This window comes from Calidris pugnax, unplaced genomic scaffold (assembly GCF_001431845.1).
Source record: "Calidris pugnax isolate Ruff unplaced genomic scaffold, ASM143184v1 scaffold95, whole genome shotgun sequence".
In the NCBI taxonomy this organism is placed as follows: Eukaryota; Metazoa; Chordata; class Aves; order Charadriiformes; family Scolopacidae; genus Calidris; species Calidris pugnax.
Genome location: NW_015090885.1, coordinates 13,851,093 through 13,877,768, shown reverse-complemented (window position 1 = coordinate 13,877,768; position 26,676 = coordinate 13,851,093). Strand labels below are relative to the sequence as shown.

Sequence of the window (26,676 nt, the reverse complement as noted above, 5' to 3'; positions counted from 1 at the left end):
AGTCCTAGCAATAGACAAGTAGTTAATGGTTTATCCATCACAAGGTTATGAATGTATAATACCATTTTATAGCAGAGTAGACAGTGTCCACCCCAACATGCCTTCACTCCGCTGGGACAAAATATTGATTGGAATTACTTGTTGTGCAGTGACCGTCATCCTTTGGGCACTGTGTATTTGGCAAATTGTCCTCAGGTTTGAAACAGGTAAGAAATATAATTGTGTTCTATTTGAGCTCATTGGGTTCTTTTTCCTTTCCTTAAGTATTTAAACATGATTGCTGGTAAATATTATTACGTCTGTGCTGTAAGCTTCTTAGGTAGAAACATTTTTCTTCTTACACTGATTTTTAAAGAAGTACCCCAAGCTTTGCATTCTGCTGTAAAACAGAATAGGACAGCAAACACTGGTGTATTTTCCTTGTTACATGTTTACACTGTACAAGATTCCTCTGATACAGCTTTGAGAAATGTCTTGAAATTTTCTCACTCTTCTGGTAGAAACCTGATTTACTTTTCAAAAGATGAAAATAAACCTCTAGCTAGTCTAGTAAATTATATTTTAAAGAGGAAATATTTGGCTTTGCATATGATTATCTGTTTGTGTGCATATAAGCAAAACAGGCTGTGTAGCTCCTGTTCATGTTTTCATTACCACTTGCATTGGAGATACTGGTTTGCATATTCTATACCTGAAATTCGGGTCAATGCACCCTTGTAAGGTACTTCTGTGTGCAAACTTGGAGCAGAAAGCTGGTCAGTGTTTCCTCTCAGCAAAATACTTGCTATATTGACATGACACAAAATTATGTATGGACCTATATTCAAAATTCATAGAAAAAAGCAGATACTCCTGAGTGCTTGTCCAGCAGGGAGTCAGATAGGACTGGAGATCAAGAAATCTAGGGAAAATCATATAGGAGGATAAATTGTATTTTTACTTTAAGAGACTTATCAGATGTTTGTAGGGAGGGAACATACCCAGACCCAAGAAATGGCACAAAAGTAAACAGCAATTATTTAACATAAGTCAGTCATAATCTACCTTTGCTAATATAAATATATGTTCAGTGCTTTCTTTGACATGATGGAGCTAAACCCAGATAAGATGGAAGTTAACTCTCAGTGCTGCTTGGGGATACCTCTGCTTTATGCCCAGGATTTACACAGCTGCAGGCAAATGTACTGCGAGGAATTGTATTTAAACTGCATCTACTTCAGGGATGGAGAATACCTCCATGCCCACCCAATGCATTGCTTGTTGTGCATAGTTGTAATGTTTCTTCTTTATCCAAACTTTAACCGCAAGTGTTAGCATTAATTGTTCCCACGATGCTTAATTAAAAAAAAACCCAACAGTTCATGACGACATAGTATTACACAAGAGTCTTTTAGTTTTATTTAAAAAATTTAGTCAAAATCAATGTGATTCTTGAGATGATTAACATCTGCAAAACCTAAAAGCCAAAGACAAATTAAAAAAAAAAAAGATGTTTTCTTACTCCTAAAATAAAACCAGAACCCCATGATTTTAAGCCAATGCCACAATTACTGGAGCCTGATGAGTTTTACTGCATGTGGGGTAGACATGACTGCATCAGTCAGCTCAGGAATCCGTATTTGTGAAAGACACATATTTCCCTCTGCAAAAAAAACCCAAAAACCTTTACAACGGTACGTGAGACCTTGAAGAGTAGTCTAAGGAAGGTTACTAAATAGAGCCACAGTTTTGACTAGTGTTAACAGAGCCCACAGGTGTCACATTGTTATTACAGAGGGATTCTTCTTGAGAAGGCAAAGGTGAGGCTGATGCTGTTTTCTGGCACCTGCTCTTTGCTACATGGGCTGTGTGGAAGCTGTGCCCGAACCTCCAGGGTTAAACGCTGGACTTTTTACGCCACAGCTTTGTGCTTTTCTGTTTTACTGCTTTCAAAGGAGTGTCAGCCCTCATCTTTCTGTCTTTCCCTTTCCTTCTTTTGCCCCGGCTGCTCCCCTGCCCTGCTCCTTGGCGTGCAGCCCAGGGTCTGTGCATTTGCAGGGCAGCACCGCTCGCTCCCTGGTTTAGGGATCCTCTGTGCCAGATCACCCTGTCGCCTTCTGCCTGGCCGCTTTGGGAAGGTGTTCAAGAAGGATAAAGACTTGGAGCTGTGTTGCAGGTTTCCCCAGCATTTTCTGGGTCCTCAGGCTCCCAGTCCAAAGCAAGCGGCTGAGCCCTCAGTGTCACTCCTCTGCCACGCAGCCCCATGTGCCACACGTGTGTGCCCAACAGGTGAGCCAGCGCTGCTGGGCAATGGGGCTCCAGCTGCCCAACCCACCTCAGAATCACAGAATCACAGAATCGTAGTGGTTAGAAGGGACCTCAGAGATCATCGAATCCAACCACAAAAAAAACCAAAACAAAACAAACAAAAAAACCCCACCACCCAAACACACAACAACAACCAAACCAAAACCATCACCCACTCACACAACATCCCACCACAAACCAATAATCTTGGGCACTAGAGCATGCCCTGAAGAGCCATGTCTACACGTTTCTTAAATACCTCCAGGGATGGTGACTCCACCACCTCCCTGGGCAGTCCATTCCCATGCCTGACAACCCTTTCAGTAAAGAAATGTTTCCTAATATCCAACCTGAACTTCCCCTGGAGCAACTTGAAGCCATTACCCCTTGTTCTATCGTCTGTAGCTTGGAAGAAGAGACCGACCCCCACCTCTCTACACCCTCCTTTCAGGTAGTTGTACAGAGCGATGAGGTCTCCCCTCAGTCTCCTCTTCCCCAGACTGAACAACCCCAGCTCCCTCAGCCTCTCCTCGTAAGACTTGTGCTCCAGACCCCTCACCAGCTTCGTTGTCCTTCTCTGGACCTCCGCCACATACAGCTCTTCTCCACAGCTCCTTATCTTGGGTCACCCAGATCTCAGTTGCTGGAGGAGTTTTCCTTTCCTCTCTGTAAGATTTCCAAGGGGGAGACAATGCCTTTTGAAAAGCTGATGGCTAGCGGAGTCATTACCTAGTGACACATAGATGTTATTCCACTGTCATCACAGGCAGCTGGCTGTGCTGCAGCTGAGACAGCCTGAAACACACACGCTACATCGCAACAACATGAGCAAGAGCCAAGCCATGCGTGCCAAGAACAGAATTACCCCCGCCACGCGGCACAGCCCCTACACTTTGGAATAATCTTCCAGTTATATGAATCCCATTACAGAGTAAGAAGTTAGGCAATCTTTTTAGTTCAGTGAGAACATTAGAAATATACAATAGCACATGTGTTCCTGACAGCACTGTTTACTTTTGGATTTTCTGGCTTGGCTGTATTTGTCAGCACGTCAAAACACAGGCACTACAACGTCAGATCAAACAGCAGTCCTCAGCTCCACTTTTCTGCATAATTTCAAGGCACAGACAGCACAAGTGCACAATTTCCACCATGTGCCTTGTGGGAAGGGATTCCAACTCCATCCTTCCCTTAGCGACTGGGTGAGATTAACTGCGAGAAAGCCTTGATCCCTGGAGATCCCCCAGGTCTTGAACCTGTCTCTCAGAGGCCGAGGTCCATCAACCCCTTCCCTCTTGCAATTTCTGCTGCAGACTACCCCTTAGCCATTCAAGATTTGCCAATCACTTTATAAAGAAACCTTAACATTTTCAGAGTTTGCCAAACACAGCAAATACTATGGTATGTTCAGAAATGTCTAAGCTCTGCTATTGCTTATACTATGTTTATTCTTTTTCCTGAAGATGCAGCAACCTGTGCAACTACTACTTCAAACAAAGCCCACTATTTCTGCTAAAAAAAGAATAAAAATCAGCACCTGTTCTGGACTGTGGATAGAGCTTATGGCTGAGATTGAGGCAATGGATTTTATTTGTTTTATAATGCCTGGCTTGAAGCAAAGTATCTCTGTGTGGTTCTTGGATGTGTGACTATCCACATCCTTGTTACCATTCTGGTTTCCTCAGCACTGGGAATCTGTGGCCCTGCTTTGCCTTCTTGCTCCTGTGAAATCCTGCAGAAGTAACTTGGGCTTTTCACAAGTTCACCAGCTTGAGTTTTTGGCAGCCTGGAGGCACACACCATCCCTCCTGCTCGTCTAGCCGCTGCACAAAACTGTTTCCACCTACACTGTTGAAGGAATGCAAATTCATTTTTGAAAGCTTTAACCTCACATTCATGCCATTGGTTTTAGGGGTAAGGAGGAATCAGTGACTGAGTTCCTGGGAGAGCCTGTTGGTCACATATTTTATTTAGCTGCATATTTTTTAGCTGAAGCTTGAAATGAATCATATTTGTTTCTTTCTTTCCTTCATCAAATTAGATAGATACTTAAGTGTTTTTACGTACATATTTATGAATATATATTTATCTCTTGATTCTTTATTTACACAGACACTACAGAACCTGGGGTACGTCCGTGCTTCTGCCTCAACAATGGCATCTGTCGGGATGGAGCCTGCGTGTGCCCAGAGGAGTGGGTGGGATCTCGTTGTGAGATAGGTCAGTACATGCCAGGCAGCATGGGCAGTTGATGTCCTTTCTGGGAACCCCTCTGCTCTGAGAGGCCCCAGATCTCCCTCTCCCACCTTGCCGAGACCTGCTCAGCATGGTCGGATCAGCAAGCAGTGACGTGGCTCTTTATGCTTGGTGAGGCCATATCCTTCACCCACTTCTCTTTCAAATGAGTAATGTATCTGGGGAAGACATTACAGGTTTCAACTATCTGTGGCCTGTTTCCAGCCAATTTGGCATGTGTATGAATTCCTCTGTTTGAAGATCACAATTACTTGAAAATCTGATTCAGACCTCAGCGGCCAGTATTGCCATATCTAGATCTGCCAGTGTTTAAGGGACACCACCCAGCTCAGCACCCTGCCGAACAATGCCCGTCCTCAGATCCTGCTGCCACCAGCACTGGTTTTGGATGAGTCAAATTTCCAATGCCTGGCACAGCACTGGCCTGGTGGAATCCTATTTCAGTCCCCTCTGCCACAGCACGGCATCTCTGCACTGCTGTAACTGGAGCGGGCTCACTGAATGGCCGTATCTCCAGAGCTGGTAAGACCCCCAGCTCATGTTTTCCAAACCAACCACCCACACCATAGCTAGTGTGACACACAGATATGTGGTCATGTGTCAGCTGCACCTTTGTCAAGTGAAGTCACATGTTTGTGACTTCAGTTTGTGACTTCTTTCAACATCAGAAGGATGTTGAAAGACCTGCAGCTTACCCGGTAAAATATTTTTGGTGAAGACTCCTAGGTAGATGGAAACTTCAGGTCTCCCATGTCATGTCCCTTATGTCAGGATAGGTAGCACATCCAACAGACAGTGACAGATCGGGTGAGTTTATGACAGATTGGAACATTTGGGCAATGGATGGTATTTCAGCATTGGGAACAAAGCATTATGATGACTCTGTAATTCCCTATGTTCACTCCTCTGGTATTCTGTATTTGATTTACTGTGAATTACCTTAAAGGATAGATTTTAACAACTATAGTTATTAAAATACATGAGGTAAGAATGTTTAGAAAGGCATCATTAACTTGAAATAATAACAAACGTTATTGCATTTATAAAATCTGAAGTTTACTCAGTTTTCCCGAGGAATGTTTATACTGCCCATCTGTCTGTTGTTCCACCTTCTTGGCAACTTTAACTTGCTGACCAGTTTCAACTAAATTCACTAGATGGTTACAGGTCTTTAAGGTCTTAAGATTCTATGAGGTTTGCACATATCACTAGTTGGGAACAGAAGACCAACCCTGTAAATACCTCACTGAGAAAAAGGCAAGGAGACTTATGCCGGCGTTGAAGAGGTGGGGGCCACATGGCCAGTCAATCCAGCCTAGCCACTAAGATGCATAGGTCTAAACTACTCATGACATTTGTCTCCTCTCCACCAGCTAACAGAATAATGATGTGTATTTCATGTACTGGGAATCTAAAGATGGATGTAAAATCCAGAGGTGTGGGGCACTGAGGCATGATGGGGCATAAAGAGTGTGGGAACATAGTGCTAAAGGTGTTGTGGAAGCTGGAAGGAAGTGCAGTTGAGTATTGGGGGTATAGAGGAGGTGATCTGGTTTATTGCCAGCAAGAGAGAGCAGGGCATACAGGGTAGACAATTTTTGTAAACCAATTGCTTTTGTTCCAATGGTGATGGAAAATTTCCACTTGGCTCATATTTCATTCCTTTTGTACGTTATGTCATGGTTATTTTCCTTCACTGACCATGAAAAAGGGCTTGGTTTTCGTCCTACTTGTTTGGGTTTGTTTGTTTGTTTGTTCGTTTTTTAAATTCTGGAGCAACTCTACCAAAGTCAGAATATTTGCAATAATTTGAGATTTGCATTGGTGGGGTAAAAAAGCACCAAACAATTTTGTTTCAGATGGAGTCACTTTTGTAAGTCCAAAACCAAGTAGTATAGATATGTATATAAACCAGCCCAAAACACTTTCACATCAAGGCTTGAGTAACCATAAAGATAAAAAACAAAGCTTCAATAGATACTCATGTACTTATTCATGCATGAATGTAGCAATTTATTCCTGGCTTTCATCTGTCAGAAGGAAGGCGGGATGACCACAAAAGTATTCAAATCCATGGGTCTAGACGGGATTCATTCCAGACTGCTGAAAGACCTGGAGGCTGTCACTGTGGGGCTGCTATCACTCACAGTGATCAAGGGAGGCCACAGAGAACTGAAAAAAGGACAACATTATGCACACCATTAAGAAAGGCAAGAAGGAGGACTGGGGGAACTATGAGCCAGTCAGGCTTACCTCAGACCCTAGAAGTATTATGGAGCACATCCTCTTGGATTCTATTTCCATGCATGTGAAAGACAAGAAGATTATCAGGAACAGTCAGCGTAGATTTACAAAGGACAAATCATGTCTAACCAACCTGACTGCCTCATATATGAAATAAGTAGCTATGTAGACAAGAGAAGAGCAACAGATGTAATATACCTTTGACATCATCTCCCTTAGCGCTCTTGTTTGGTTGGTGAAGATGTACAGGTTGGGTAAGTGAACCGTTAGCTGGGTTGACAATGAACTCAACAGCCAAGCTCAAGGGGCCGCTCAAAGGTGCTTGAATAGTGTAAAAGTAGAGTAACCTGCTGGTTGATACTAGGCCCAGTATCATTTACTGTCTTCATCCAAAACCTGAACACAGCATGCACTCTCAGCAACTCTGCAGACAATGCTAAACTTCTAAACTTGGGGCCAGGTATTGTTGATACAGTTAATGGCAGAGCTTCAATGCAGAAGAACCTTGAGAAACCCGAGGACCATGCCTACAAAAACCTCACAGTGTCCAATGAAAGCAAGCGCTGATCTCCATGCCAGGAACATTGGTACAGACCAGGAACTTGCTGGTTGAGGAGTAGCCCCAATGGAAAGTACACGGAAGTGACAGTGGAGGCCAAGTTCAACATGAGCCATCAGCGTGTGTTCATTACAAACAAGGCAGAGCAGCTGTGCTATGTGAAGGGAGACAGGTTGATGGACACTAGTACCCTCCCCTTCCTGACACTGGTGAGGCATCACTGCCAAACATGTGCTTAGTTTTGCCCCCTGGACCCCAGGCTAAAAAGGCTCAGAGAAACTGGAGAGGGTCCAGCAGGATGTGGTGAGGATGGTGAGGGGCCCAGGGCAGGTGGTCTACCGGGAACATTTGAGGGAGATGGGCTTGTTCAGCGTGTTGCAGAGGAGGCTGAGGGCAGAGCTTAATAGCAGCTTCCAGCAAACTGAGTGGGAATTGCAAAGACCATTGAATCCCAACTCTTATTGGTAAGACCAGAAGGTAGAGCAAGGGGCCGCAGTTATAAATTGCAGTTTGAGAGGCTGAGATTGAGCACAAAGAGAAATGTTTTGGTTAGGAAGGTATCATGTCACTGAAACATGTCTCCCAGTGAGGATGTGAAGCCTCTGTTTGGCCTAGATACCCTCCAGGGGCTTCTGCCATCTCACATTTTTGTGAAACCTCACCCTGCTAATCACCTCTTAGCAAACAAGGTTCAGGTGTGGTGCTATAAGGCAGACCTAATCTTTGCAGAGTCATGTGTCCTTCTTTGTCTATAACCATTTCTATAGAAGGCAAGTGTCATGGGAAACTGAGACCCTATAGAAAGCAAGACCCACAGAAAGTTACGTGACTTGGCAAAGAAGCCTGTGCTAGACACGGAGAACGCTCCAGGTCTCTTAAGCCTGCCCCCCAGGACCCTGACCATAAGTATGCTTCTTTGACTCAGTCCTGCCAATGGGACGCGAGCAGCTGAAATGTGGTCTGAATTAGCAAAAAATTAGCAATACCGGGATGTTGCAAGTCCTAAGACCACGCAAAGGTTTTCTGTGCTGTGGTATTTTTTTTTCAAGTGTTTGCAGCATTGTGAGGTAAATTTGTCTTATGTTATAGCGGTCTGGTATGACATGAGAACGCAATAGGCTGCTGTACTGGGTCAGGCCACAGGTGGACTGAGCTCATCGTTCTGCCTTTAGATATACCAGGTGCTTAGACAAGGCTTGGGGTTTGGGGTGGCCACCTCATCCTGTTTCAGCAGGCAGCAGGGCAGCGACTTGCTGAATCCACAGAAGTCGCATCCAACCCATCGTGGTTCAGAGTCCCCAAAGGACCATCCTCCATTAATTGTCCAAACCTTCGTTGAAGCAAATGTGTATTTTTGCCCTCTGCTGTGGCATTAGGTTACCAAATCTGGTTTGTGCCTGCGTAACAAGACTCTGGAAGTGAAGCTTTATATCATTTTACAAATTTTGTAGGACCAAGGCAGTGAAAATAGGTGAGGTGGCAAAAAGTGTGGGCTTTTAGGATTTCAGTGACTTCATAAATATCACTTGTAGCAGCTCAGCAGCTTGGCTTTAGACAATATTTACCCAACTGCTTTAATTTCCTTTAGGGCAAATGATTCAATGAGCTTCTGTTGTCTCAATACTATTTTATTTTTGAAAATCTGTCCTTGAACTAAAAATATTTGATCTGGATGTATGTTTTTCTTTTTTCTTCTGTGCAGTTAATTTCTGTGAAGCCAGTACTTACACAGTGAACATTTCTGAAAGCATTATAAAAAACCTTACTTTTGAACGGATTATAGTGGGTAAATATGGCCACTCCAAAGAAAAATGTGAACCTGATACTTTGAATGGTATGTGTTTCTTTCCTTTCGCTTCTACTTCCCAAAAGTAAATGTAAGGTTTGTGAAAGATGTCAGATTATTAGGCCCAAAGAGAGGTTGGTGTTTGAAGCCAGAACTGCATAGACCAGGCAGCAGCAGCACACACCTTTCCACAGAGCTTTCTACCCCAAACACAGAGAATTTAAAGTACGCACACCAAGTCATATCCGTGCCTGTCTGGGACTGGGCTGAGAGTCAGTTAATATCTGCTCCTGTACAGCCCTTTGATAGAAAAATAATCTATTTATATCTTAATATTTAGCATTAGGATTCAGGACGCTTTCCATCAACTTGTGGTTCAATGAAGTGTCTCAGCTTTCAGAGACTTTGTAGAGGAGCAAGTGTTGCACAGCTGCTCCACGTTTCCTTTCCTGCTCCTTTGCATTTCTTTCAACCACATGTAAACTATGTTTTTCAGGACATGATAAAGTCTTCCTGATAGCTCCATGCTGATGACTCTGCCTCCCATTTAAGAGAAGTGTTTCTGCAGCTCTAGCACAACTAAACTTACCTGAATTTGGCGTGAATAACATTAGCCTCTCTGACAAGATTGTGTATATGAGTATAAAACACAAAAAGTTGTGTTCTAAAGAGAACAATATTTAAATAATTGATTGCCACTTGTAACATTGAAAGACAAATATTTTACATGCAAACAGAAGACAACACTGGACGGGGTGTCACACCCATAGTATAGTTTTAATTACCAATGAGGTCATGTACATGTGAGCAAGTGCTTTTGTACTAAATGTGTATCTTTCTGCTTTTACAAAATTACAGGTAACACTTCAATAGCGATCCGGATGTGCTCCAGAGAAGGGAGAATTCCTACCTTAGGCCCCCCCCAGATTTTGAATTGTAATGAAAACCTGGACTCCCTAGCATCACAGGTAATCTTGAATTAGTATTTAAACAGTGCCTGAGATTCTGCATCATCCCAAGTTAAAAAAAATGATAGGAAATTGAGGCAAGAAATATATATGTATTACATTTCTTAAAACATTACAGAAAGCAAAATGAACGACCAAAGCCTCTTTCAGTCGCATTCTTGGCATGTGCCTGGTTTCCAAATGGTCTGAATTTCCAACAGTGATTATTTTATTTTGCCTGGTTTTGCCCGAACACAGCATCCCATTTCATATTTCTTAACTGGCCAGCAATTTCCTCAGTCAGGTTCTCTGTTCACAGCAAACATCTCTGAATGGAAGCAATGCTGACCCAGGATACCAAATTGGTTAGAAAGTGGAAGGGATTTGGAGAATGCTGGCATGAAGGAATGAAGTGATGCTGACACGCTAGGAAGGGTTAAGAGTGAGGCCTTTCCATTCAGTCCTGTGATCAGCTGAACATGGACAAAACACTTCTGTTCCTCCGGAATCCAAATTCAAACTCTTTTGTATGAATGACAAACTCTTCCTGACAAAATCCTTTAACCCCCTAAGTCTTGCTTTAAGGCTTTTAGCTCTGCCATATCTACAAAACATGGAGAGCAGAACACGACTAAGCTCATTACAGAGAGTGACTGGTTCTCCTTTTCAGCTTCTGTGCTTCGTTTCCTTATCACTAGTCCCAATGAAAAAAAAAAAGAAAAAAAAAGAAAAAAAAAAAAAAAAAAAACAAATTTTTTTTTTTTTTTTTTTTTTTTTTTTTTTTTTTTTTTTCCCAAAAAAAAAAAAAAAAAAAAAAAAAAAAAAAAAAAAAAAAAAAGAAACTAGTTAATGTCCCTTAAAATAAGAGAAGTCCCTTCATGTATTTTTGCTTGACTATCATACCTTCAACCCAATGCTTTGCCTGCCTGGACCCTTGATGGGAAACCCTTGAAATCAAGGTCATATTTTCCCAGTACATGGCCTTCACTAAATGGTTCAAATTTCAAATCTTCTCTACAGTAATATATGATATTAGCAGTAGCTATTCTTAATGCTAATATGATACAACATAAAGTTGTCACATACGATTATTTTGCTGCCGTTGGTAATTTGGGGTTTTATTACACGTTGTGATGTCGTGCTGCCATCTAGTGAGGCCAGGGCAGCTCGGGGTGCAAAGGGGAGTGCAAGGAAATGGGAGGAGGAGGTGGTCACGCTACTGATCCAGAGCCCAGGTTTGAAACGATTTTATTCCTTATAAATACAAATGCTTACTCTGAGTGCAACGTCATGCTAAAAGTCAGAAGTAAGTATAGGGAAAACAAGCATTGACGATGGACTGTTTGTTCATGGTGCATATGCAGATGTCTTCAAGTCAACTAATATCATCTCCAGTAATTATAAATGCAAATTGCCTTCCTCCCTATGCAACACAGTCACCCTTCTTTCCTACCATTCCAAGCTTTATAAACACTTCAGAGCTGCATGATCAAATTAATCTTTATTTTGATAGCTTCCCAACATAAACAATATGAGAACAATTCAGTTATTGAAGCTATTCAGTTAAGCTATTCATTGACTGGATTAGAAAAGGGATGGATGACTTGATACACTGTTTAGTTGGTCTCCACAGCCTACAAAGGAAATTCTCCTGAAGACGTCAGATTTTCCTTCTCTTTAAGCCTTACTGTTACTTACCTATACCTTCATATACAGCTAATGTCTCATCCTTTTTTGTGTTTACACTCTTAAGATACTACAGACATTTACGCTGTACCCATTAAGTGCTAACTGGCTCAAACTGGACCCAACCAGTGTTTCTAGCAATTCTTATTATTATCTCCAGCACCAGAATATTTTCTTTGGTTTTCTACATTTATTCCAAGCTGACACTATATACAATGTACACTACATACAATCCCCACTCAAGTGAGGATAATGTTCTTGGTGCAGGTTATGAGCACTGTGTTGAGAAGCACGATTATTCCAGATGACATTTCTCAATTTCCTCTGATGGCTTTTCAAAAAATCACATTCTGGTTATTTAAAGAATAGTGAAAGGTGTATAGAAGTTTATAAGCTCAATGACCTCAAGATAAAGAGGAGATCTTGCTGCTGTTTACAGACACCTCATGGTAAGGTGTGGAGAGTGATGGGGCCAGGTTCTTGCTCAAGGTGTGGAGTTTTAGGATGAGCGGAAATGGAGACAAGTGGCAACATGGGAAACTCCTATTAGATGAGAAAAAATTTTTCCTCTTGACACTGGTCAAGCACAAGCAGGTTTCTGAGGGAGGCTGTGGATATGCAGAGTCCCTGAGCAGCCTGGTCTCAGACAGCCCTGCTGGGCCAGGGGACCTCCAGGGCTCCCTTCCAACCCAAACTACTCCAGGAGTCCATGAAATCATCCCCTAGGGAGAACTTGCAAACACCACATACTTGACATGAACAGAAATGATTTAGACCACCAATTAATTGTATATTTTGATTTTTTGTGAGAATGTTATAGAAGTGGTGACTCTTTCTCCTTTTCTCATTTTCTTTCTTTTGAATGGCATTTTCTTAACAGGTTGAAACTGCAGACTCTAGCAATGTTTCAGCAATTGCAAGTAACACTCAAATCCTCACCTCCGTGCCAGACCAACTGACCACAGAGAACATCTCTACTGCTGCGAACATTGCAACCCAGATTCTGAAAAAGCCAAATATTTCAGAAGACTCCCAGGTGAGACTTATTAAGATGAAAATAAGACTTTTGTGGCTTAATATTTGGTGTATCAATTCTGTCCGCCCTCTGCCAGGAGAAGGAATGTGCAATTTCCTCTTATAGCACGACAACCAAATGCATTCATTTTGCCATTTAGCAGAGTTATTTAAGTGATCTTGAGTGCATACTTGCGGGATCACTGCTGGGTCAGTTCTCAGAGCTGAATGTAAATTTGTTTCTTATCAGCTGTTTAGACTTGCATATATCCGAAATTCTTATACGAGCATCCTTTGATGTTTAAATTAATCCTTTAATCCTTACTGTCTAAGTTAAGAAAAGTGTGGTATTTATGAACCCATTGGTGCAAAGCTTGTGTTCTCACAAATGGCATTCTGTGCTTTGCTTACTCTGTTGTGTGTACTTTCAAGCAATGCTTATGAAGGGTTCTTACTTTGCCCAGCCGTTATGTACCACATGGGGTAGTTTATTTTAATTGCATTTGAATTTGCTTTTTTTCTCTGCTTGTCTCAGGCATCTGTGGCAGTAATGGCTACAGTGAGTCAACTCTTGGATGCCAATGAAACAGAATTCAGCCACAATAATCTTGTCAATGTTACAACAAGGTAAATTAAGCTTTTGCCTTTTTTTTTTAGATGTAGCAAACTGCATTTTCCCTTCTGTTTCAGGCTGACAGTAGTTCATGGACAAGTCAAAACTTTTTTAGTGTTCAGCTCCAATATGCAATTTCTTTGATTCAGTAGATTTATACCAACATAAACAATTTTGGTTGTTTTTTTCTGCTTTGGAGAAAGGATGAGGATAGAGAATGAGAAGCCGTTCCCACTGGAGAACTGAATCAGAGAGGAAGCTCAGAAACTGAACCTGTAACCGTATATTAACAAATAATGGTAACTTTTATCTTACTCTTTATTTCAATGCAGCCTCACAAAAACAATGCAGGAATTTTCTTTCACGGCCAATATCTCACAGCCCAATGTTGCAATCCAGTCTGCTCCACTGAAATTAAGCTCCTCTACAGTTCTGTTTTCAGCACAGAGAGGTAAGTCTGTGTGTGTTGTGTGTGTTGTTAGATTTACCTGGAAAAGGCAGTATGTGCCATAAATCCTAATGCATCCACTGATAATTTTTGCAGATACAGCCCCGGGATATTATCCGTCCACAAAACTAGAAATAAAGCAAAATGTTTCTGGGCTTATTGGTGACCTCAGTACTGAAGTTCAGATACTGTTCAACATTATAAATACCAGTAAGTTCTTTTACCTATTGAAAACTGCACTTTGGAAAATTTTGAATGAATATTCACTAAAAATCCCCTTTGAAAAAAAACCCCCTTAGCCAATATAAACAATTATATGTTGGGTTTTTTGCATGCTTATTCCATAAGTTGGTACAAGAAATGCACATGTCAAATGAGCTGGATAATCTTATTTATAGATTAATGCACGTGTATAGGTAATGGCCAGAATGCTTTTGGTGTTTTGGACTTTTTTCATTTGTTTTGTTTTCTAAAACTGAGAATGTATTGAATCTTTGACTATATATCAAGATCAAGAGCCAGTACATACGTACCTTGCCTGAAATCCAAAGACACCAAACGTTTCAAATAAAATTACTACTACTGTCAGGTGTTAGCCAGGACATACACATCCTCACACCTACATATTGGGATAGTCTTCAATGGCACGATCACATGAGATTTTTCCACGTATTCATTACTTACACCCTGCAGTGCTTCAGGATAAATTGGTGTCACCCAGGAGAAAAACAAAACAGAACATAACATAATACAACAAAACCAACTTACAGTTCCTCTTCTTCATTTGCTGCAGAATCTGGTGAGTGTGAGGGAGTTCAGCTTTGAACATACGAATTTTTATGACATGCTACAAATCACAAGACTGGGCACCTGAAGCCAGCAGACTTGTGCTCAGTCTGTGTATAGTGACAGTAACACTAAGACATTGCAGCACAAGAGTATAATGAAGGTGAAGTTTGTGGAGCACTTAGACATCATAATATTGAACATCACTTGTATACAAACCTACAGGGAAATGAATAATTCAGTCCTCTCATCAAGGTTAGAGAAGACTCAAAGAGATAATTCTGGTAGCCTCATACACTCAGCAATGACAATTAAAAAAACCACCTAATAGGTCATTAATTGGTCACTGTCCTTTCTGTTCACTGCTTCAGAAAATAATCCTCTTGAAAAGCAGTATGATCATGTAATTAAAGACTTTATCATAATGCTTGTATATCATAACACTTCCCTCAAGAGAGCTAGATTGAATACACAGCTTGTCTTAAAAAATAGATTTCATCAATATTATACACAACTATTACATTTTGTAGATACAATTACATTAGTCTCTCATGACGATCAAATCAGTAAGAGATTAAACTAGTCTCTCTTGATCTTAAATAAAAAGTATAAAATCAAGAGCAAAATACATTATATAAACCATTTCCTCTCTTAAGCGACAATTAAGACTAGTGATTTAAATCACTTGGATGAAATGTCTCTGATTTGGTAAAAGAGTGTAAAAGAAAGAGAGTCCAAAAGTTGAATCTGAAGGCAAAAGTCCAACCAACGTTTTTTATCATCTGACTTCCTTGGTGTTACTATTTCTTATTTAGTGTTATTAAAAGCCTGGCTATTCAGAGTGTGTGTGTGTATATTGGGATTTAGGATATTATTTTCCTCATTACCAGTATTTTTTTTATATTCTTCCCTAGAAATGACATTAAGAGAAAGGTAATAATTATTTTCACACTCGCAAAAATTGAAGACGACTCTCTTGAAATTAATGGAAAGAGAAGCTCTTCTCTAATTCTTGAACGGACTCTAAATAAATATCTAAACAAAAATCTGCTGTAAATACTGGATGTGTGAAACAGCATAGCGTAGGCTTCTTCAAAAGCTCCAGCTTCTCTGATATCTGCTATCCATACCTACTTTTCTGTTTTCCTCACGAAGGTTCATCAGCCAATGGAAGAGTTGGCTTTGTCCTGTACCAAAATGACAAACTCTTCCAGTCAAGGATTTATCGTGGTCACAATAGTTTCTCCAAACAAATTGTCTCTGGCAACATTGATAATAGAAAGTTCAACAGTGTTGAAATAGCCTTCAGTCCCAAGGTAAGCCTTGTAAGAAATGCCATGTTCCAGAGGCTGCCCATGCCCTACTACCTGTCTGCAGGGCTTAGGGAAAGAGACGCAAGCAGAGATGGGTTTTTGGCATACTGCCTCCATTTCTGTCAATAAACAGTTAAGAAAGTTCATGGGATGTTTAGGCGACATAAGTGAAGTGTATTTAGATAACGTGACAGAAAACATTCTGCATCTTTTGTATTTAATGCCTGGTATTACTGACTCAGCACTGCTAAACTGCAATGCTGCAAGCAAAATTGCATTCCATAAAAAGTTATAGGTATACCAGACTGCATTTGTCCTAGGTTAGATTAGTCCTAAATCAAGAATGAAAACAGCCAGGTCCCTTGGAGGATAATTTTTCTTTCCATAAGACCATCAACATTTTTGAAAATACAAAAAAGTCAGCATGACTGGCATAGCCCAATACACCTACCAATGTGGGGAGTGTTCATTTTTTATACTATCTTTTAACTCCAGCTTCCAGATAAATCATTGTGTGCTTTGTTTTGACTTCCACCCCCAGGAACTGATTTCAGATGTTATTGCTTTCTTGCAGGAAATGCTCTATGTGAGTGCCTATTTGCCCAAATAAGTGAATCTGTAGTTAATACGTACTCATGTTTAGCATGATTTCTCCAGAAAACCATAGTTGGCCTCTTCTTACAATATTTAACAAAGTTTTTAAGCTCAAATACATGCGTATGATAGATCACTAATCATCATCATGGACGCATACAGTTAGGTGATGTGGGAAACATGCCATTTCTAATGAAATCACTGAAACAAACACATAATTGGTTTTTTTACTCCTACTTTTATTTCTCATTTTTAATGGAACTACCTAGTACTGTGAATAGTTACTTTCATTATGTATTTGCACTTCAAGCTGCTCATTGCTTATTACAAAGCAGTTCTAACTGTGGTACCCCGCAGAAGCACCCTGTCTGACAGTGCCTGCATGCAGTCTGACTGCTGTGCTGCAGGAGGGGAGGACATTCATGGCATTTATCATTGTTTGCTTCCTGTTACACTGTGGGTTCAGCTCCGGCTGGCAGTAATGTAATAGTACTAATATCTTAAAGCTGTTTGGCTTATGCAGAATTCATTTGGCAGTTGCTTACTGCCTAGTGAATGGCCTTCTGAACCATAATGACCTGAATAATTCACAGAAATGGGTAATTCCATTGGCAATCTTGACCGAGAAAGGCACAAAAAGTTCAAAATGCCAAATGATGCTGTTACTGATATAAATTTGTAAGGTTTACTGGAAACCTCCTAAATCCCTTAGTAGCTGTCAGCTCCCCTTTCAGAGGTTAATTGTCAGTACATGTTGTTTGCTGGTGCGTATCTCTTTATGTTTCTGTAGCCACTTTTTCTCCTTGCAATCCCAATCCATAGTACAACACATCCAAACTGCAGCTGCGTGATCACGCCTGTGTCTTTTGGGACTACACGGTCAACGACTGGAGCACCGCCGGCTGTGCAAAAGGAAGAGACCAGTTCTTGAAATGCAGGTGTAATCACACTACTAATTTTGCTGTCCTGATGGTAGGGCATTGTCCTTTCTTGAATTGGAAGAGTTTGGGGTTGTTTATTTTTTTTCATTTGTTTGGTTGTTTTCAACTGTAAGACCAGGATGCCAATGTAAGGGCATAGGAACGCTGAGCGGGAAGGCACAGGAGTTTAAGGCACCCTCATGTACCTTTTTCTTTTCTATCCTGTGGTACAGCTGGCAAATTGGGGACATGCAAGTTGTCTCCAGGCTGCTGGAAAGCCAAATGCAGGGGAGGGCTGGTGCCATTCACGCCCCTGGCTCAGCCCAGGTAACCTCCAGCTCTGCACCTCCATTGCTGCAGCTGGTTGTTAAATGAGTGTTAGGTCTAAAGCCTCAGGTGCCCCAAGAAGAACAGAAGAGTAGCTTGGGATCTGGGCTAGCTGTGGCACTGCCTTGTGCTGGGTAAATAACTCAAAGTATTTCACATTAACTGCTTCCTTTGCTTACATGTTTATAAAAAGGAATTGCTCCGTAAATATTAAGCCTGCTGCCATTAAGTTTTATATATTTCCCTCTTGTACTAAGACAACTATTTAGAAATGACTCTCTGTCTCTGACGTTTGTTATTCTTTCAGTATTTGTTTCAGCTTCTCTAAACAAAACACTCCCTGGGTAAAATCACATATCTGTGGCCACGGGCTTCAGCAGTGCCAGGATTTCAGTGTTTCTTTTTACTCTGTCCTCATAGAACAGCATTTTCATATTTGTAATATTTACTTGTTTCTGTACTTCCCTTTATCTTATGCATGTCCTTATTGCACAAAACGACTATATTCTAGAGAAGATTCCCATTTGTTTATGTAAAGACAACAGTATTTTCTGTTTCACTGAAGACATTTACATGCTGCTTTATTGTCACTATACAAACAAAGACTGCTTTTGGTTTGTAGTTCTTTGTAACATCTTACCTTAGATCTTATCCTCAGAACGTGCATGAGCACAAAAAGTTAAAGCTACTTTTTCCAGTCTCTGTCACCTTGCATTTTCCCATGAATAATGTAATCCGCTATTTTGCTAAATATTTGATTGACATTGTTAAGTCTCTTTTTGGACTTCTTCACAAGCTTCTCTAGTTTTAAGGCCCAGAATAATTTTGTGTGATCTGTAAATTTTGGCAGTGTCTAGCAACAGTCATAACTTAACTAAAACGCTTTTGTTTCTATGTGCATCTAGAAACACAAATTTTAGACAGAAATTCATCTCTTCTCATCTTATAACTGATACAATTTTATTTTCTAGGCCTTTCAGATCAAATACAAATATGCAAAGCCTTTGGAGTATATTTCTTACATTGGTGTTGGATTGTCCGTGGCTGGACTGGTCATCACCATTTTGTTTCAAATATTCACTAGGTAAGAGTGAAGATAGAGTCATAGAAGGGTTAGAGTTGGAAGGGAGACCTTAAAGATGTAAAGCTGCAAGTATTTTATGCTGTTACAGTATTTGGCTCTGCATAAAGTTTGAGGAAAACAAAGAGAGTAGCCAGTTTAGAATATATTGCAGTATTATTGATCAGCAAATAGTATTAAAAAAAAAAAGAGCTAATGGTGTAGCATAGCTTGGGGGGTAACTGTGGCTTACTGGGTAAAGTGAAGACATGAGATGTCTCAGCCATGCCACTCACTCAGATGAAAATTTAACCTTTCTGTTAACCTTTAAATGTGAGGATTATTATTCAATAAATCCACCTCCAAAAATGTGAGCTTTGAAAATAAATAATATAACAGAGTATGGAAGAGCCCAGTATGGTAAAAGGCCAAGCCTTTCATAGGCAGCCCTGGGAATGGCTGCTGAAAAGAAAAATCTTTCCATTGCTTTGACAGGGCAGCTCACCAGCTATAAGACAACAAAGTGTGTGCTACAGAGGATCAACTCAAGGCTTGGACCTTTTACCATGGGCTCCCATCACCATGTCTAATCTCTGGGTAGTGTCCCAGAGTGACATGTGTCCCATCCACATGGGGTGAGAGCGGTCCGCCATTTCTGTCGCATTTCATGTCCCCCCGCTGCTTTGCTGACATCTCTGTTGGCCAGGCAGTTGACAACACGGACCCAGTGCTGTACTATAGCTACACTGGCCCATGCTACATGGTGAGGTGCTTAGTTCATGACTCCCACTTCAAACCATGTAACAGTATTCCACCACCAGCATGACCTCCATTTTATTTTCCTGTACGGCTTATACGCTGGTATTACAATGTCTAATCAACTATTTTTCTTCTAGACAGTTACCAATATGCCTGTTATATTGGTGTCTTCTTTTCAGGCTGACTTTATTGCTTAGACTTTTAGCATTCATGTAGAAGCATATGTGTTGTTCCTCAGGTTCTCTTCTTGCTAGCCTATTTAAATTTTACTCTGCTTTCTGATGGCCATTTGACAGTTTCTATACTCCATTGCCTTCTGTTTATAAAATATCTGTAGAGAACAGGTGATTTCAAAGCACCATGATTATACAGCAATGGAGGTTACATACACTGCTTGTGCTACAGGTTTTATTGTGAGTGACTTAACTAAAATAGAATTGCAGCAAACTTCCGTGATGGACATGCCCATGATTAATGGTGTCATGTGATTCCCCCTTGAACGAGGAGCAAAGTCATGCCAGCAGAGTTGTAGTTATCGTAGGTGAATGTGTGTTTCTTGTCCTGCTTGCACTAATGTAGATTTGGAGCAATTCCACCAAGGTCAACGTATTAATGACTGTAGGAACTTCTGGACTCTGCCTTTTAAATCCATTTATGAAACAGTGTTTGGAAGTGGAGGTTTATTATTCTCTTGTACCTTGAAAAGTGTTTAGAAATACTTGTCTTGTGCAGTTTCATCTCTTAACACTGAAGAAAAGATGCTAAAAAAAAAAAGAGCGGAGTGGCAAAACCAAAATGCATCCCAGCTGCTGTCGGAAAAGGCTCAGTCCTAAGAGGTGTGGGGTATTCTCTGTTCTAGTTGAAATCAGACAAAACTGATAGATTTGGTAAGTGGTCTGAGAGTAATGACAGCATAGAATTCTGTGAACAAGTTATTGCTTTGTTTTCTCTATGTGTTAAAGACTGTACACTCTAGCTTGCCTTGAATATCAATGGAAATGAGGAAATATTTTACAATTTTTCTTATTTTGCTCTACTTTTCCTCCTACATGTATTCTTACCAATAGGAAAACTCGAAAGTCATCTGTAACATGGATGCTAGTGAGTCTCTGTTTCTCCATGCTCATTTTCAACATCATCTTCATCTCTGGCATTGAAAACCAAAATGCCAGGAATCACAGCAGCAATACCACCAGCTACAACCAGCAATACGACACCACCAGTAACACCTTACTCACATCTGACATGGTAGACCCCCCCGCAGACTCCTGGTGTACAGCCGTGGCTGTCCTGCTGCACTATTTTTTGTTGGCGACATTTATGTGGACAGCACTCAATTCTGCCCAGTTGTACCTACTGCTGCTTAGAGCCATGAAGCCCCTGCCTGGACACTTCCTCGTAACCATGTCGGTAATCGGATGGGGTAAGATTAAAAGTCGTATATAAGGCAACTCTTACCAAAGTGTCAGTGCATAGTACATCCAGGGAGAGTTGTAAAGATAGGAGATCAGTAGCGAGCAATTGTAACCAGTGTCCCTCTGGTTTAGTACAATGTGATTTCATAAATTATCTCCTGCTACTGCTCACACTACTGGTATAAAGTGAGCTTGTTTTCCTTGTCCTGATACAGCACTGAAATGGAGAGCTTGCTCATTGGCAACATATGTCTGGTTTGTGCAGAAGAAAATTTTCGCAGTAATCAAGGTATTCATCAATCTGTTTCTGTCAACTAAGCAAAAAAATCTTTCTGACACAGTGATTGCATATATGGACTCAAATTCTTCATTTAGGTGTCTCTGAGATTTCTCATGACCTCAGCCAGAGCCTTGTATGCATCCAAAAGCCAGGAGTGACTGACAGTATTTGTTACTTATTATTTATTAATAAGCAAAGAGCACATTCTTAAGTCAGCAGAGCAGTTAGCAGCAACACTGCGAGCTGAAGGGAACTACTGGGAGGACTGAAGATTGCAGGCAGATGACCACTAGGTAAAGTAATATCTCAGCCTCCTTCAAGAAACTCTTCCAATACAGTGCAGGAATACCTGCCTTTTCCACATCGTGTGTTCAGCTTGCGTGGCGCGTTGTGTCTGATGGCATCTACCAAGCTGTTTCAGATCCTGATTGTTTCATTATTATGTTTTGGATTTGGGTGGAGGTAGAGGCAATTCCTGTAAAACCTTTAGAATTTGGACTGCATGTACAAGCCAGAGAATGTTCAGCACAAGCTGTCTGGCTACGCATCACTGTGGTCCATGTACATTCGCATGATAGCACAGCAGGAGGTTCATTGCCGTGTGCGGTGACCAGTTAACACATGTCCAAAACTGCATGATTCTGACTCACTGCTTTTCAGATCTACTTTGAGAGCACAACAAATACTGGCCAGACTGGAAGATCTCAATTAGGGCTGAGGGAGGAACAGACTTAAAGAAGCAAGCTTATTTCCTAGATAAGCACTTGTGCAGGAGCCTCCTTCCCATGAGACTTGCTGCTTAATGAACAGGGAGGCAGGAGAGATGAAAGACACAAAGTGAAGCAAAGGCATGGAGGAGGCAAGCCCACACTGACGTGCTTCTCAGAGGGTGAAAGTGATGCTCTCCATCAAGCTGGTATGAAATGTAATGGTGCTTGGTGCAGAATCTTCTGAAATTAATTTCTCACTGCTGACAAGAGGGTAGAGGATTGTACAGCTGTGATGAGGGAGTCGGCTACAGCACAGGAAGGAGTTCATCACCACTGGTGGTTGCCTCTGGAAGCTGTGTTGAAGCTGTTTAACAGCAAAAATCAGCAAGTCCTGGACATGAGCAGCCCTCAGCAAAGTAGTGCTCACAAGCCTCAGTCCTGCCTTTTCTCTAGGCTATGGAAACCCACTTAGCTTAGTGCAAGGCAGATGAAACAGAGCTCTTAAAATCTATGGATTTTAGGAGGCAAGAAGCTATATGTCTGGAAGGGGGGTATGGCTATGCAACCAAAAAATAAATTGTTAATGTCTCTCCTATTAATTAGGAATCCCCGCTATAGTAGTCGCAGTAACACTTGGAGTTACTTATGGAGAAGGAAAAGCTTTAAACTACCGGCAGGAAGAATTGTAAGTATTATTACAACTTCTGCTATCCCACATCTTTTGTTCTGGCTTATCATTAATACAACTCTAGATTTATTGTTGATATACTATTTTGTTCATCTAAGTACTTACACGAAAACAAAACTTTTCACTCAAGTTAAAAATTCACTGTAAGGAATTGCAATTGCAGTTTCTCCTCATTAAGGATTTGGGGTACTAGATCACCATCTGCCTTGAACCCTCTTGCAAGATCCCCAGTGACTTTAAATGGAAGCCATAGACGCTTTTAGCCTACCTGAAATTCAAGACCTTCATTTGAGGGCATAACTGCATTTCAGTACCTAAACTTAATCCTCCCATTTATTTAAAATCTTTGTGGCCAACATAACTATAACCCTATTTACCCTATGGTTTTGGTATTGGCATTCGAGTGCCTGCATAGCAAAGCAGGCTGTCAGGCTCACAAAGGACCTTGGTGGTAGAGGCTGATACAGAACAAAGGTAGACTTCTTTCAGAAACGTAAACACAAATACCCTTCCACATGGTGGCCATTTCACCATACTCATTTAGGGAGTGTTGACTGCTAATTTGAGATTATTTGGCAATTAAAAAAACCAAAAGAGGTAAAGATTATTGCAGGATAATCCTCCCGTCCTGAAGTTGCCCCTGGTTTTGTTTCAGCCTTTCTTCACCAGGTCTCCCCTATTACTCTTTCTACTATAATATATATTCCAAAGATAAACTTGCATATGGTGGCAAGATATTTATTTGGTCAGCTATATTGCACCTTATATTTCTCTATGCAGTTTGATTAATCATTATGCTTTCACCAGAGAAAGAGAAGCATGATTGAAAGCCCTCAGTTCTCAAGAAATGGTTGCCTTTCAGAGATGGGTTAATAAGACCTAGAAAGCTCTACGAGGTCTTTGAGGATGAGAAGTGGAGTATTATTTTGTTTTGTTTTGGTATTCTGAATAATGTCTCTAATGAATCTTTTGAAATGGTCTTTCTTTATATTAAAAGTTGCTGGCTTGCAGCACTGGATCAAAATCAGAATTTCAGTATGGAAAAGCCCATGTTGTGGTCGTTCCTCTTGCCAGTAGCACTCATACTTCTGTTTAACATCGTCGTCTTCATCAAGATCACTGTCTCTGTGATATGGAAGAAGAACAAGAATTTGACAAGGTGAGATGGCACAGGAGTCCTCAGATCCTTCAGCAACGTCTTCCTTGGTCTCTTGTCACCAGCTCAGACTTTCTTGTCACGAACTCAGATTTTCGACAAAATCTCTTGTTTTAAAGAAATGTATACTTAAAGCAGTTAGAAAACAAATTCCATTGTTGCAATGGGTCAGACTGTTCAAGTGCATACCAATGAACACTTTTCAGGCTTTTGCTCCCCTTCTTTCTGGTTGCAGTGTCGCTCAACTTCAATGAAGGCTGTATGTGATGTAAATCCATATATGTGAGAGCAGAGCTGGGTCCAGCCAAATGAGAATTACGAATTTCTCAGCACATCTGAACACCAGGCCAGTTCTCTAGCAGCTTTGAACCAGATTTACTTGCTCAGTTCTACATCAGCACTCCATGTATTGTCACAGGCTGTGTGTCACAGACTCTGCAGTGTCCATTGTATTACTTAAAAGGGGATTGCTTTGATTTTTATCAATCCCACAGAACTGATCTGTTCAGTAAAACTGCGCCATTTGTTCATTCCTTTTATGTACAATTTTCACAGTTGGAACAAACAAAATACCTTATCTCTGACTCCCCTCAGGCTCGAGAGAAACTGGCTATCCAAAATTCACTGGCAGCTTATTCTTGTATTGAAAATTAAGCATATTTGGATTGAAGTCATAAGCTTTCTAAAAAGCTTATAATAGCTAACATGCTAATTTTCAATGCTTCTTGTTACATTGGTAGATCTCAGTTTTCTGTTAAAGAAAGGTACAGACAAGCTACACGCTCCAAATACAGATTATTCTGGTAAACTTGGTTAGATTTCTTTTTCTGGATTTCTTCTCTGGATGACATGTCAAACAAATGTAGGGAGGAGTTATGTTCTCAACTCAGCTGAATAACACATCTTTGCAGTATAGCCCCGAATAAATAAAAAGTTTAAAGCTCAAAAAGGTATTAAATGGTATAGGCATAGAATTAATAACTTGTATATGTATGTATTTCTAGGAATAAAAAGGATTCGTCTATGAAAAAGGTGATTGGCACTATCTCTATAGTGGTAGTGCTCGGAATCACGTGGACAATAGGCTACCTCATGTTAATAAATCATGAAGGAACAAGTCTTGTTTTCAGCTATCTGTTCTGCATTTTGAATGCTACCCAGGTAAAGTATTTAGTAATTCTGAGACTAATAATTGAGATAACAAGACACACAAAAAATGTTGAATTTATTTGTTCTACAGCTTGGTATAGCCTGGGAACTTGTTGGAAAGCAGTTCTAGGGATTCAGAATTTTTGTTCAGAAAGGGATGCTATCCCTCTGGTCTCATTCTCATACACAAAACTCTTCCCATTGTGAAAATCAATGTGGGGTTTTATTTCAAGGTCACCACTGAAAGACCTTCCTGTCTGAGTGGCTTCTCTCCTACCACATCACATATAAAATTTTATTCAGAATGAATATCAGGTAAAAACATGCATCAGTGGGAAAGCGTCCCAGGGAAGGAAATAGAACTTCATGGCTTGAGACCTTTCGCAGTGATCCTGGATAAGAGCCCACAGGAACTCTATTTCCCCCATGGCCCTGACGGATTCTTGGCTTTATATTTATATTCATATAGGGCATATGAAGTATGAAGTACTTGGAATAATGGATCTTTCATTATTACACCACTATTTTCTACAGAACAGCTAATTGGAAATACGTGAAAATTCCCCCCATCCTCACTATCAGTTTGACCTACTGAAAACTGAGGGCGTGCAAAAAGTCCTGAGGTGACTATTACTGCACTGATGGATGGATTACACCCATGATTTAAAACTGAAAACATGAACAGGGAACAGAGATTCATTTATTTAAAACCACGAGTCTTTTTTAGAAAACAAAAAAAGAAAAAAAGAAAACCAAAGCGGGATACTCCCAGTTAATATTTGAAATGAGAATTTAGAATAACAGGTATAGAAATTTTGAAGTCCCGCTTCCTTCCACGTGTGCCTGATTGGACTGCTGTTAGGGCACAGCAGCCACACTTAATTCTTACGGTGTGCCCGCGCAGGCCTTACCTTCATCCTACCCAGCAGAGGGTAATAATACGATCCTGAGACGTGCTAGCTAATCCATTACACGGTGCAAATGAGCTGACTACAGTTGCAAATCCATACTTACATGGAATAATTTTCCTACTGAAAGTACTTCTTGTATGTCAAGGTATTAATGTCATTGTTAGTAGTTACTGATAATTACCTTGTGGTTATTTTTAAAGTCAAACAATATTCACTAATCTTTTCCGGTTTTATCAGCAAAATATTAACTCCACACTCCCATTTACTTTACAGGGACTTCAGATTTGTATTCTGTACACTTTCAGATCACCAATCTTCAAGAAAAAAGTTTCTGAAGTGCTTCCTATTTTCTCAGTGCTACGGGTACCACAGTATCTGCACTCAAAAACCTACAATGTTTCAAAATCACAGTCTGCAAAACACTCACAGGAAACTTTCAGGTCAAACCAGACTTTTTTAGACAATATTTCCTTGACTACCTTCCCTAACTCCAGTTAGAAATCGGTAAATATGTGAAATATAATCCTGCATTTTCCACAGTTTATTTTACAAAGGCATCTTGAATGATGGACATTACTACATCAACTGCAGGTAGCTCAAAATAGATGATAATATATTTTGTATGTTTTGCCATCTGTGGTTTTAATAAAATAAGCACGCTATGTTTAATTCAAATAATCTTATTTACGAAGAGTGGTCAGATTTGCCTCCTGCTCTCATTTTTTCTGAAAAGGAATGCGGTGTGTTTTGAAAACATCCAAACTGCTCC

At 40.6% G+C, this 26,676-nt stretch overlaps 1 protein-coding gene across 1 annotated transcript; it reads left to right on the top strand.

The window, feature by feature from the left end:
- Positions 1 to 97: 97 nt before the first annotated feature.
- On the top strand, positions 98 to 26,492 carry ADGRG7 (adhesion G protein-coupled receptor G7). The gene is made up of 16 exons (XM_014947192.1): positions 98 to 206; positions 4,399 to 4,506; positions 9,048 to 9,179; positions 9,990 to 10,099; positions 12,645 to 12,800; positions 13,314 to 13,405; positions 13,724 to 13,842; positions 13,936 to 14,049; positions 15,781 to 15,941; positions 17,355 to 17,504; positions 18,751 to 18,863; positions 20,666 to 21,021; positions 22,607 to 22,688; positions 23,689 to 23,850; positions 24,852 to 25,008; positions 26,181 to 26,492. Exons 1-16 carry the CDS (start codon positions 98 to 100, stop codon positions 26,403 to 26,405), a joined length of 2,346 nt encoding a protein of 781 aa, XP_014802678.1. The 3' UTR covers positions 26,406 to 26,492.
- The last annotated feature ends 184 nt before the right edge of the window (positions 26,493 to 26,676 follow it).

Bases quoted from the DNA above. Each gene is read 5' to 3' on its own strand.
- ADGRG7 (XM_014947192.1), top strand. From the start codon at position 98: ATGCCTTCACTCCGCTGGGACAAAATATTGATTGGAATTACTTGTTGT. The intron at 17,505-18,750 runs GTAGGGCATTGT...TTTATTTTCTAG, and splicing joins CTAATTTTGCTGTCCTGATG to GCCTTTCAGATCAAATACAA. The intron at 23,851-24,851 runs GTGAGATGGCAC...ATGTATTTCTAG, and splicing joins AAGAACAAGAATTTGACAAG to GAATAAAAAGGATTCGTCTA.